Source organism: Pseudopipra pipra, chromosome 2 (genome assembly GCF_036250125.1).
Source record: "Pseudopipra pipra isolate bDixPip1 chromosome 2, bDixPip1.hap1, whole genome shotgun sequence".
Taxonomy (NCBI): domain Eukaryota; kingdom Metazoa; phylum Chordata; class Aves; order Passeriformes; family Pipridae; genus Pseudopipra; species Pseudopipra pipra.
Genome location: NC_087550.1, coordinates 4,105,943 through 4,118,980, shown reverse-complemented (window position 1 = coordinate 4,118,980; position 13,038 = coordinate 4,105,943). Strand labels below are relative to the sequence as shown.

The 13,038-nt window shown below is 50.0% G+C and overlaps 1 protein-coding gene across 2 annotated transcripts; it reads right to left on the bottom strand.

Annotated features, from left to right (window-relative positions):
* Positions 1–7,029, bottom strand: ADPRH (ADP-ribosylarginine hydrolase). Of its 2 annotated transcripts, none has more exons than XM_064643486.1 (4): positions 6,748–7,029; positions 5,299–5,645; positions 1,149–1,509; positions 1–476 (listed from the first exon to the last, which is right to left on the bottom strand). In XM_064643486.1, the coding sequence occupies exons 1-4, from the start codon at positions 7,005–7,007 to the stop codon at positions 92–94; spliced, it is 1,353 nt and encodes a 450-aa protein (XP_064499556.1). In that variant the 5' UTR covers positions 7,008–7,029; the 3' UTR covers positions 1–91. The 2 variants fall into 2 exon arrangements, with proteins under 2 accessions (XP_064499556.1, XP_064499559.1); XM_064643489.1 differs by lacking the exon at positions 6,748–7,029 and adding an exon at positions 5,767–6,664.
* Positions 7,030–13,038: the final 6,009 nt, after the last annotated feature.

Below are 13,038 nucleotides of genomic sequence, written 5' to 3'. Positions count from 1 at the left end.
CAGAGAGAAAAGGCTCACAAGCTTTAATCCAGTGGGTCTGCAGAGCAAGAGGGGAGGGGCGGTGGGTAAGCGCGCCTGTGCTGCCCCCTGCCTAGAGCTCGTACAAGCCCTTGGCTACCTTCTCCAGGCGGTCCTTGTACTCCAGGTGGGCGTAGAGGGGCAGGGGAACCCCCTTGAAGCCATATATGACCCCCCACCAGCAGGCTGCGATGGTGGCAGTGGAGTCACTGTCGCCCCCGTGGAAGAAGGCGCGGAGAGCCAGCTCAGTCCAGGAGTCGCCCGCGCCCATCAGCGCGTCGTAGGCGATCATGGGGGCGTCGTGCCCACTGCTGCCCGCCCAGCCGTCATAGCTCAGCGATGTGTAGAACTTCTCCCTCTCTTCCACGCCGTACTTGGCGGGGAAGGTGGGCAACGAGACCCCATCTAATATGCCCCTCCTCACCAGGTATCTTCTCCACTGCTCTTCAAAGTAGTACCTGTAAAACAGGAGACGGGATGGAGCGGCTGTAAGAGCTGTCCCAGGGCAGGAGCGCGTACCTGAGCTCTGCGCAGGCGCCACGCCAAGAGCTCGGAGCAATGGCTCGGCAAAATGGTAGGTGTCCCCCCTTGGTCAGACTGGGGACATGATTTACAGTAAGAGGCACAAGGACATGTTTCGGTGAGTTAGATTTTTCCTCCCTCCAGCCACATGGGAGAAGGCAGCCCAGCACCTGCTTCTGTCGTGCTGCACAGGATTTAAAGGCTCAGAGTGAGAGGTGAGTCATCCTCCCAAATTCAGAGTAACTCTACCTCTGTGCCCCTGCACACAGAGCCGCAGTGGATCTGCAGCCACATTTGATTATAACTTTCAAGCTGAGCTCAGCCCTAAGCCTGATGCTGTTCCCCAGCCCTGCTTCACCTCTTTCATCAGATCATGGTTGCTTGAGATGACAAGTCTACCTACCTCATAGCGGATCAAAAAAAAGTCACAACTACGTGACTCAAACACAAGCTGCCTTTGTCTTTTTTTCCCCCCAGGTTAGAGGTATTCTGAACTGATTTGATCCCACAGCAGGCATGTGCTGCTCTAGAGTTTACCATAACAGAATTACTGACACTTCAGGGTAAGCAGGGCTTTAGGAAAGCGCGGTGCTGGGAACACAGCTCACCAGTGCTCCATGTTCTCCTTCACGAAGAAGCCGCTGTTCCGCACGTAAGTTTTCGCCAGCGGCAGCATGTCCAGCAGCCCCTTGCCCCAGGCCTGGGGGGGCACGCCGTTCACCGCGTAGGACGTGAAGAGGGCTGAGGCCAGGGCCCCCAGGTAGCCCGTGGGGTGGTGGTGGGTCATGCGGCCGCTCTCGATGCTGACTTTGAGCAGGGTGTGCCGCTCATCGGGGTGGTAGAAGCGCAGCCCGATGGACATGGCGCGCATGGCACCCCCGCAGCCTCCCGCCCGCGGGTTGAACGGGATCCTCCAGCCGTTCGGCTTCTCCGGCTGCAGCTTCTTTGTGCCTTCCATAGACGTCATACCTGGACAGAAGCGGCAGAGCCCGGGAAAAACAAAAGGAAACGCGCATCAGTAGGACATAGGGTCGCGTAGCTTGGGAACTAGGGGAAGACAGGCAAGGTGGTGGGGAAGGAAGCATTACTCTGTAAGGGATTTGAGATTCCTTTTAAAAACACCAGTTGTCTGCACACCTGGGTATCCTGCCTTAAACTGCTGCAGCACCCTGTATCCTCCCAAACAGAACTGATAATTACTGCTTGTGAAAATAATTTATAAGTCTAGGAGGTAAGAAACACTCCACTGCTGATTTACTGGCATTGTTTATGTTTACATTTCATGATATTTAATAACTTGTCTATAAAACATATACACTAATAGATTAGATATATACACATCTCTTTCTCTCTCTTTCTCACCCCTTTCCTCCCCAAAAGGGTTTGTAGGATCCCTAACACAAGGCAAGTCTAAGTAACTCTGCTTTTTCAGTTGTTTAACCTGTTTACAGGATCTTTTAAAGGCAGAGACCCCATTGCCTCACCATTAGGAAATGTTTTCCAGCTCTCCCTTGCTGGAGTTCAGGTTTGTCTGAACATCCCGTGGTAACCAGACCCACAGTTTTGTTATGGAAGGTGTTTCCTTTTGTTTTAAACCACCATTAGACAACTTCCTTAAAATCCCCTCTAACCCTTACAAGAAGTATCGACTTTTCATGTTCTGGCTGGAACTTTGAGAAAAACGTTTCTTTAGGACATGTTTGGGCAGGTTGAGACCACACACCTCAGTCCTTGATAAAAAGTGAGATTGTTCTTGCATTAACTGTAGTTAAAATGAGGAAGATGACAAGGCTTTAAGACTCAAGAAAGACTGGTTATTTTGCATTACAATTTGCTTGCAGCTTTAAGCCTGTGTGTATCGTTTTAGGAGATGACTACTGATAACTTGCAAGTGGAAAAATCGTGTAAAACGAACCAACATATGACAGCTAAGACTCTTGAGGATTTATGAAGTATTACAAGTATTATCCTCATGCTTTTAAACAGTTAAAATATTAAAACATTTGAAAGCCGATTTAGGAAGACTAAGCTGGAATCACGTCAGTTCTCTTTTTAAAAACAAGTTCTTAAAAAAACTGCTGTAGGAGTTTTTGAATCAGGAAATTGTTTTGGAAATCCACCAAATCCTGGTTAGGAATCCTTTGTGCTAACAATAGGAAACTAAAAGTAACCTGAGGGGGTTTCTGGTCTAAGGAAAGGAGAAATACAATCAAAAAGCAGTGTGTGAAGAAAGGCAACCTGAAAAAGTTTCAAGAACAACTATTTCTGGAATAGGCTTCCATTCCACTTATCTAGACTCATCATGAGCACAGACAGTAACAGTTGTTTGAGACTGATCAATACACTGAAAAAAGGTGAGTTAACCACATAGTGGTAAATAATTCCACAGGCAGAGGACTTGGACTGAAAGACAGAGTTTTGAAGCAGAAGGCCTCCTGGAGAGGCAGATGTAACTTGAACCATGAAAAAAGAAGTACCTCCATGCTTGTGTTGCTTAATTCATTGGCTTTGTAATCTGCAAGGAACAATGAATTTGGGGCTGTGGTGTATCACGAATAGCAATAATGACTTCACTTCTGGGGCTGCATCCCTGAGGGACTCTGCTGTGGCTGTCCAATGACTCATAACGTTGTGGGAATCCCTTTGTTTCTGCAGGTTTTGGTTTTCAGGTCTGGGCTCCCTCGTGGGCGATCAGTGTGACTTTCCCGTACTGTTACAGGGAACTCTCTTCTCTGATGAAAGTTCCAACAGCAACTTTCCATTCTCAGCCTTCAGGGCTGCAATTCCCCAGTGAGCACTTACTTAGGCCAGAACAGCACCACCATGGTTTATGTTCTCAGTTAAAATCCATTTATTCTGAGCTGCCAAAAGAAGTTATTGGCGTGCAACCTCTATCATCAGGATCTATCAATATGGCATGGAGACTCCAGACTGCAGACAGCTTTTGAGGATATGGATTAGGTATTCCCTTTGATAGCACATCAGTGGGCATTAAACTGCTAAGGGTCAGGATTTAAGCTCTCAGAACTGAGTGCCTTTCCTGTGGCTGCATCAGGAACAATCCGGAAGGCTGCTGCAAAAACATTCCCAACAGACTTCCATTTTTTTCCACATTTCTTTCCCCACTTCCCCCAAACTTTTACGGTGTTCAAGTGTCCTTGGACCCACTAAAAAATATGCATTTCTTTCTTTAGCTAGATAACCTGACCTTTCCTTGTCACTCCACTTTGTGTCCATAGCAAATTTGCTTTCAAATTCTTCACTTCCAAATGGGAGCTGCTTTTGGGCATATTGCTGTTCAGTTACTCCCAGAAGGACTGCAGCAGGTGTGCTATTATCCTTAGCTACTAATTACTAACATTTAAACTTTAGGTCCTTTTTCTTTTCATTTCAGGGTTTAGTCACCAAGCTTAGATGGTGGAGGTGAAAATACCTTCCATGTGCTGTCTCATTCCCTGCTGTGGTTAGTCCACCTTGGCAGACCCCATCAGCTGGGGAAACTAAATTATGCTCCTTTGCCAAAACAGCAGTGAATCTCTTGGAATTTTAACCTGCCAACTCCTGCTATCCTGACAAGCATCATTACTCCTTCCTAAATATTTTATTAATTAGGCCAACAACTGGAGCTACCTGCGTTAAAGAAGACTGATAATTTAATTCTTTACCCATGGGTAGGAGGTCACTGTGGAAAGGTAAGCAGAAGAAATTCCTGCTCAAGTCTCCAACCTGGTTTATTTTGGAAATGCTCAGTGGCAATGCAGGATTTGGCCTTTCCCATGTTTAATGTCAAGCAAGAACATTCTTCATGTATTCTGGCCACTCCAAATAAGCAGGTCCAGGCATACATACAATTCCAATGTATAAACTTTGCCTAGGATTGCTGAATTTGAGTGCTTCCAGGATACTTCACGGTTCCTGCACTAGTCAAAGTAGAGGTCCAGCCTCAGCACTCCAATTTAATTCAAGCATCCAGAACAGGCTGGGCCATGAGCACAGAGACAGACAGGATCCTCGGGGAAGAGTTGGGTCAGCAGGTCTGGCTGAACTAGGAACTACAGGGATATGTTGTACATGGCTTGACTACTGCAGCCTGTGAAGGTGCCCTTCCTGAATAGTGCCAGGCCCACTGCCTGTGACACAGACCCAGCACCACTGTGTCTAGGCAGAGAAAAGAGAGATGCTGGAAATAAAGGGTTCAGGGAAGAAGACTGTGGCCTGACTATCCTGTCACAGAAAGTAGATGTGCCAAGCAGACTTTGGGTTTAATAAACATAATTACTCCAAGCAAAGATCTTTGTGACTTTAATTATATTTTGCATGGAATTTCTGCATTTTTTAGGAGAAGTTCTGTATTAATTCTCTGTTTAAATGTGTTGCATTAACACAGCATCTCAGGCTGTGCATTACACGTGGTTGGATTTGCATTTTTTTATCCACTGAGTGTAGGCATCCTCAGTGCAAAAGCCATCATCCTTCCCTTGCGTTCAAGGCTAGGCCTCAAACACACCTGTAAGAATGTTCTGTAAACATGGGCAAAACAGTATCTTTTTCACCTACTTCAGGAGAAGCCCAAACCACTCCAGCTTGCCTTATGCTGTCCTCTTTAGCTCATCCTGAAACAGATACTGAGCATGGAACACTTTTGCCTTTAGGTGAAATACAGTTAACGCTGTGAACAGCCAAAAGCAGGGCTCCAAACTGCAGGAGAGAGACCAGCGACAGCACAGCCCTGCCCAGACAGTGTGATGGAGGGGTTACCTGGAGCTCTGCCCTCCATGTCATTCATGCACTCCTTGTAGTTCTTTGCAAGCAGAGAGTAGAGATCCTGTAGCCTGGGGTGACGTCCAGCAGCTAGGAGGGCTTCGGCCGTGGCCAAGTGCATCACCGTGTCATCACTGACTCTCCAGCCTTCGATGCTCAAGTTGCCGACCCCCCCCAGCTCTGCCAGCTCCCTGTGGATGGCTAGGCCACTCTGCTGGAACTCCCACTTCCCATTGTTATAGCCCAGCGTGTCAGCGACTGCGCTGAGCACCATCGCTGCCACATAGTTTTCCAGCTTCTTAAGAGACGTTTTTTGCCCCCGGACTGATTCAAAGTAGAAAACCCTATGGGAGGGGAAAAAAAAAAAAAAGAGAGAGAGAGACATTGAAAATAGAGTCTTTCCCAGTTCAGTACGGGCCTGTACTGCTAAGCTCCAGCAGGCTGGATACCCTGCCTAGCACCTACGTCTCACTCGGAGGATCTCTTTCTTCACAGCACATGCTTCCCTGTGCACCCACTGTTGTAAGTGCATGGCAGCTCCCAGACAGCCCAGCTCTGGGCCAGGGGCAGCCAGACATGTCCTGCTGGGACGGTGGCAGCAGCCCAAGACAACGCCACGTGTCGTACCTCGCTGAAAGGTCGAGATCCAAGGGCAGGACTGCAGAAGTGTGTGCAGCTTATGTGACCACAACCATGTTCCCCACCCTTTTAAGGGCAGCCAGCTCAGAACTGCACCCAGTGACTTTTGTACTCTGGGGTAAGGCAAGGCTGACCCTCAGGACAAAAGTAAGGGGTGGGGGTAAGCATGGAAGTAAGGCAAGGCTGACCCTCAGGGCTACAAAAGCAAGGGATGTGTGGGTAAGTATGGGGTGAGACTGACCCTCGGGGGTAAAAAGCAAGGAGTATGGGGTAAGTATGGAAGTAAGGAGGGGCGGACCCTCAGGGCTACAAAACCAAGGGTTTTATTGGGTAAGTATGGAAGTAAGGAGAGGCTGACCCTCAGGGGTACAAAAGCAAGGGACCTAAGGGGTAAGTATGGGGTGAGACTGACCCTCAGGGGTACAAAATCAAGGGATTTATGGGGTAAGTGTGGAAGTAAGGCAAGGCTGACCCCCAGGGGTACAAAACCAAGGGTTTTATCGGGTAAGTATGGAAGTAAGGCAAGGCTGACCCCCAGGGTACAAAAGCAAGGGAGATACGGGGTAAGTACGGGGTAAGGCGATGCTGAGCTCCTCTGCTTTGGCAGGCCCGGGCCATGGCGGTAACGCCCGGCCCCGCTCCTCGGGCCTGCAACAGCCGGGTGCTGGCACAGGCAGAGCTCCCACCCGCTCCCCAGCTCGGCGTTTGCTCCTCGCCTTCCCTCGGGACAAGCGCAGGCGGGGCAGGACGGCGGGGCCGGCCGAGCCGGGGAGCCGCGGCCCCTGCCCGGCCCCGGCGGGTACTTACGCGACGAGCCCTGCGAGCGCCCCCAGGCCGGCGAGCGCCGCCAGCGCGGCCAGCAGGTACCGGCGGAGGCTGTGCCAGCCCGCCGGCCACCGGCGGCCCGGCGACATGGGGCACGGCGCGGCCTCGGCAGCCCCGCGCGGCCCGGGACGTGTCCCCCGGCCCGCCCCGCCGGCGCCGGCCCTGACAACCCCCCCGCCCGCGGCCGGCCCGTCACGGCGCGGGCGGAGGGTCGGCCCGGCGCGGGTTGTGTCCGCTTTCATTTTCGGGACGGTCCTGGGCGCCCTCAGGAGCCGGGGCTCCCGGCACGTGGGAGGTGAAGTCACCGCTCGGAAACGGGCTGTTTAATTAAAAAAAAAAAATAAATAAAATGGGGTAAAAATGAAAGGCGCTCTGAGCGTTTCCCCTGCTCGCGGGTCGCGTGAGCGGCTCCCTCCTTCCCTCCCTCCTGCGGGCTGAGCCCCTGCGGGGTGGTGGGAGCAGGGCCCCGCTCAGTGTCTGCTCTGGGGACAGACCTTTCTTCCCTGGCCTTGGTTTGTGTTTCCACTCCTTTCTCCAGCCTTTACCTTTGCTCATGTGCCTGCCCCCTTATAGGATCATCGAGGTTGGAAGAGACCCTCAAGATCATCCAGTCCAACCATCCAGCCAGCATCACCACCCTAACCCACTAAACCACATCACCCACTTCCAGAAACAGACATTTCTTGAACACCTCCAGGGATGGCGACTCCTACCACCTCCCTGGGCAACCTATTCCAACGCCTGACCACCCAAACAGTCAAATTTTTTTTTCTGATATGTAATCTACATCTCCCCTGTCTCAGCTTAAGGCCATTTCCTCTAGTTCTCTCACTGTAGGCATGGTAGAAGAGACTAGCCCCCACCTCACTACAACCTCCTTTCAGATAGTTGTAGAGAGCCTTTCAGGTAGTTATAGAGAGCGATGAGGTCTCTCTTAAGCCTCCTCTTCTCTAGACCATCTCCTTCAGTGAGACAACCTCCTTTGGTGTTTGGGGCCAGTGCTCTCCCCACAGCCCCAGCGTGGCCCAGCTCAGCTCCCTGGTGACCCCAACCTCTCCCAAACCAGGTCTGGTCTTTGCTGTGTCCCATGGTGCTGCTTTATGTAGTGTCCTGAGGTGCCTGGTGATCCCACTGCCTTGCTTTATCCTTTGTTTTTAATGATGATGGTGGCTAGGTGGCTGAGGGAATCTAGTCAGTGGATGAGGAAGAGACAGGAGCACAAATCAGGAGCAAGAAACAGGACAGAACACGGCTGGGCTTGCACTTTGTGGAAGACAAATTTTTTTACCAACTGGCAGTCACTTGATATTCTGTGTGCCAGATCTCCAGAGCCCTGGTTCACCTCCGAAGGCACTCTTACATGAAGGGAAAAAAAAATCCCCCCTGGATGCCTATGAGAGAAAGCCATGGTATTTTATGAGCTGAAGCCCTGGGGGATTTCAGGGCAATCACAAATGTAGCGCTGGGTCAGAGAAGAGTCCCTGGGGAATTTGGGGGCAAGTGAGAGCAGAGGGCTGGAGTGGGGTCCTGGGGGAATTCAGGTAGCTGAGAGCCCAGCGCTGTGCTGGAGCAGTTTGGTATGCCATGCCCATTCATGTGGGCAGCCTCTGCAGCCTGCTACAAATGTGGAGTTTGAGAAGCATCTGGTAAAGAAAATAGTAACAGAAAAGGAAGTGGGAAAAGAAGCTGACAGTGTGGCAACACTGCCAGCAGTGCCTGGTGACCTTTTCTGCTTCTCTGCTTCATTTTCTTTTCTCTAGGACAGCTCTAAATTTATTTAGGTTGGTGCAATGCTTAAAAGCAAAGTGGGGTTTTTCTCTCCTAAGGTTTGAGACTGTGAGAGGGAAAATCCTTCCCACTTTTGACTTGCAGTCTTTGAGGAATGGCTTCTACTCCAGCCTGAAGGGCAGAGGAGCAGAGAGGAAAGTTGCAGGGTTCCTCAAAAGCACAGGAAGATGGGAGAACACCTCTATGTCAGCAAAAAAATGCCTGTGACACTGGGATGTTTGGATCTCATTGTTGCTTCCTGTTTCCTGAACTCTTTCAGCTTCCTAAAAAATGAAACCAAGGTGCACAGTGCAGTTAAGTGATGTCTGAGATATAAAACAGAAAAATGTTGAGGGCTCCTCACAGACAGACAGTGGACGAGGAGCCAGCAGCAGGAACCAGCAGCAGGAGCCTGCAAACCACGGGTGGGGAGAGCAGCAGTCTTCAGGCTTTGGGATCAATGCATGCATTGATCCCCAAGGGATCTCCTCGTGTAAGTCCTATGGGATGCCCACAAGTGGACAAGGAGAGCGTTCTCCATCAGGGAGCACCTCCAGCTCCAAGATGTTGCAGAGAAGCATTGCCCTGACTGAGCCCATGGCATGGGGAGGTGGGCACGATTGCTCCCCCTTTGCAATAATGGCCTTCTAGTGCTGAGCCATGCAAAGAGTTAAAGACTACTATGTTGCACCATTCTGGGGGGTTTGCTGTATTTTTTTTAATGAAAATTTTTTAATGAAAATTTACGCTCCGTTGGACCAGTGGCCAGGATATGCCTTCTGGAAAGTACCACCTTGGAGCAGCTTGCTGGCATGCCCCTGCCATGTGTTGGACACTGTGGTTAGCATTTGCTTAGACTCAGAATTTTCCTTTATATTCATCTGGAAAAAAAAGGGTAATTCTTTCTGACTAAAAAAATGTACCTTTCTAGATGAGCCCAGGATTAAGGGCTGCTGTTCAGAGGGGCTGTGAAGGGCAGCACTGCAGCACTGGAGCTACATACTGGTTTAGACCCTGTGGGATATTTCCTCAGAACTACATGAGGCCTTCAGGCCAGGTGCTGAGCACTAAAAATGCATGGTACACTTCTTAAACATGGCTGGGTCAGAGCAGAGTTCTACATCCTACAGCTGTCCCCAAAACGGGACTGTAAAGGAATATCTAGAATTCTCGTTTTTCACCTCTCCTATTCATCTTCTTTTTGCCCCCCCAAGGTTCAAAGGTGCCTTTCCATGGGACCTTCTGGGTCTCTAAAACATGTTCATTCTGCACCAGCACCAAACTCTTAACAGTCCCTCATTCTTTTAATAGCACCTTTTTCTCTGTAATGAGAGCAGGATTTTTTTTTATTTGAGTGGGGAATATTTCTGGGCTTACCCCAATTCTCAGTCCCCAGGTGCATGTCTGTCACTGGCCAGTGACAAAGATAACAATCTACTATAACAGGGGCATTCAAAGCAGGGGCAGCAAACACCACGTGAGGTCTGCTTGGGACCAGCAGCTCGGTGAGGAGTGCTGCTGAGGCAGCGGTGCGTGACCCTGGTGCATGTGTGAGGGAAGCACTCGCTGTTTCAGGATGCTCAGGGCTGCTGTGCTCATCTGGCTGGATGTTTGCAGCAGGGAATGGGCACCAGCAGCAGCAGATGCTTCTGGCTCTGCACTTCCTTCACCCTCAGCAGGACAGGGCCTTGCTCTCTCCATCTAACCTGGGTAGGCTGAGCCTCACTTCTTGCCTGACATCCCGTGGTAATGGCATCCCTCCGTGTTGTCCAGAGCAGCACAGCTGGTGAGAGCTTCAGCTGCAAGTATAGCCTGAGCCTGAGCAAAGCCAGTTGCAGAGGCTTTTGCCTAGACATGAGATCCTGTGTGGAACAGTGGGAGAGGAATTGAAGGGCTTGGCTGAAGCAAGTTCTGGACATGGCAGCAAAAGAGGCGCCTCTGGGCAAGCAACTTGGTTGCAGGGAGCACTGGACTTTGGTCTCTTATTGGAGAAAGAAGACTTCCTTGCAGAAATAGCCACCTCTTTCTTTCCAGGCTTGCCTTCTTCCACAAACTGTCCGAGAGCAGGCCTGACTCACTGCCCAGGGCAAAAGGGAAATGGTGGAAAATCAGTGTGATCTGTTCATTGTGGTACCTGCCATTCTCCTCAGAATGCTTCCAAAAGCCATCTTTAACACAGACTTAAAAAGAAAATTTAAAAAAATACAACGTAGACTAGCTTTTTCAGATAACCACAATTCTGCAGGGCAGAAGATAAGCAGGATAATTGCTTTACCACAGAGAGAGGCACTGCAATGCCAGCTTGGGACAACCAGAAAGGTCAGGGACACAGGGAACATCTTTGGCAAGCTGAGGGCTGCGATCGCCTCTCCCTTGTCCACATCTAACAAGCAGAACTGCAAACTCATCTTTACTTTCCCTTTGTTAGGTTTATAACTGACATGTTGGCAAATGAGAGTGTGTGGATCCAGAGGCCTCCCTAGTAGTCTCCAAGTCCTGCTTCTGAGCCTGGGGCCATCAGCAAAGCAACCCCGGATGGTTCCTGTGGACCTGGGGTTTGGCTCAAGCGGTGGATCTGAGGCTCCAGGGCCGACAGGCCGGTTGCTCCTTGATGTAAATCCAGTGACATTTTCATTTTGGATTGCATGCCAGTGCTCCCCACTGTGCTCCCCACCTGCATGGTAACAGAGTCTGAGGGTCTGTGTTGTTGCCCCTTCTGCCACTTTCTCTCCATGTGCTGCTGGCAGTTGTGTCCATATTCCTTCTGAGAGTATCGGGACCGGGGAAGCCCATCAGAGGGATGTTGTGCCTGCAAGCAGAGGGGCCCATCAAGCCTGCCTTACACTCAGTCTCAACTCACCATACAGCACCAGCAGGCTAAACTTGGATGTTCTCAGCAACGAAAGTAAGCCCTAGCGGGATGTGCTGGGTTACATGTGGCCATCTGCTTGATGATGGGAGGGAAGAAGGTTGCATCATGATATAGGTTTTGAAACAGTGATGCTCTTCCTGCATTGTGCAAGCAGTGATATTTGATGTGTTGAATGTGCTTTCTGCTTTCAGAGCAGGTTTCTCCTTTCTGTGGGAAAAGACACAGTCTGAGGAACATAGTTGCAGTCCACAGTGTAGAAAAGATGTGTCAGGTGCAAGGAATATGAGGAATAGAGCCACAGGAGAGGGAGTTCAGCCTTCTGGGACAGAGAGCACAGCAATCTCCTGCTGAGTCTCTGGTCTTACAATAGCAGCAGACGTGGCCAAGCATGTGTGGTTCACACAGGCAGAGTGTGCTTCCACATAACACCCAAGGAAAATCAACCACTGTACTCCTCCAAAAACTACTGCTCCTCCTCTTTCCCTCCAGCTTCCCCCCCTCCCAGCTTCATGCATCCACCTCCTGCTATGAAGGTCTGCAGTGTAAAGCTCATTTGACCCTCAATCCTGCCAAACTAGTGTTAGGTGAAGAGCTAAGCTTGAGGAGGGAAGAGTTGGAGGCACTAGCTGAGGTCTGGGAAAGCAGGCGGATGAGAATGGTGCTCAGAAACTCACACTGGCTTATCAGGGAGGGCTTATAGTACCAGGACCAACTAGGCTGAAGGATGACTTTCCTCAGCTTGAATGACTTAATCTGAAAGTAGGCAAAATCATAGGTATGATAGGTTAGGAAAAGCCCTGTGGCTTTAAGTTACTTAATTGGGTGGTTATTTTCCACCACAGGGATTTCTTTGATGTTGGGTTGTGACCAAAGCCTTTTCTCCTGTCTTTCTCTTCTGGCTATTTCTTCACCAGCTCTCTCTAATAACACTGTTGTTCCTGGGAATGACCCCTTCTTTTGACCATATGCCAAAAAAACAAAGGGGCATGAGAATTCGTGGGAAAGGGCTTAGGAACAGCAGAACAGGACATTCAGAGAGTTACTTCTGCATTTGATTCTTCATGAATTGGATTTCAGAGAATTGGGAAGTGCTGGCTTGTGACAGAAGAGGAACATATGAGCAAGACCACTGATCTGCTCGTATGTCTGACAATATCCATTGGTCTGGCTTAAAAATATCTGCCTGTGCTTCCTTTCTCTGTTTACGTACTTTGTGTGATGCCATTCAGTGGTGACATTGCCTTGATGCATGGAAAAGTGCTCCTGGAAGGAGGAGCAAGGCCATCAATGGCTGGCATTCCCTCTTCCAGCTTCGCCCTCACCCAAATTTGCAGGGCAACGAAGGCCTTAGAGGAGGCCACCAAAGACCTTACTGTGCTATGTTTAGTCCCCTGGTGTGTTGCCAGGATGACCCTGGTCCAGCAGAAAGGATAGGCAAGCTCGTGGCAGCAATGACCAGGGAAAGGAAGCTGCTGACTGTGAAACCTCTTGCTCTTAAAACTGAGGTAGTATTCGAGGTCTGGGAGGAGCTGGTCTGTCAGTGATCTGCCAGGTATGTGACTGCACAAAGCTGTAAGACACAGTTCTGGTTTGGGGAAAAAAACAAACATATTTGATTGATCAAAAGTTGAAAG

Excerpts from the sequence above, each read along its gene's own strand:
- ADPRH (XM_064643486.1), bottom strand. The coding sequence starts at position 7,007 with ATGAAAGCGGACACAACCCGCGCCGGGCCGACCCTCCGCCCGCGCCGT. Across the intron at positions 5,646-6,747 it reads GCGCTCGCAGGGCTCGTCGC|GGTTTTCTACTTTGAATCAG; the intron begins GTAAGTACCCGC and ends CCCCTCCCATAG. Across the intron at positions 477-1,148 it reads AAGGAGAACATGGAGCACTG|GTACTACTTTGAAGAGCAGT; the intron begins GTGAGCTGTGTT and ends CCTGTTTTACAG.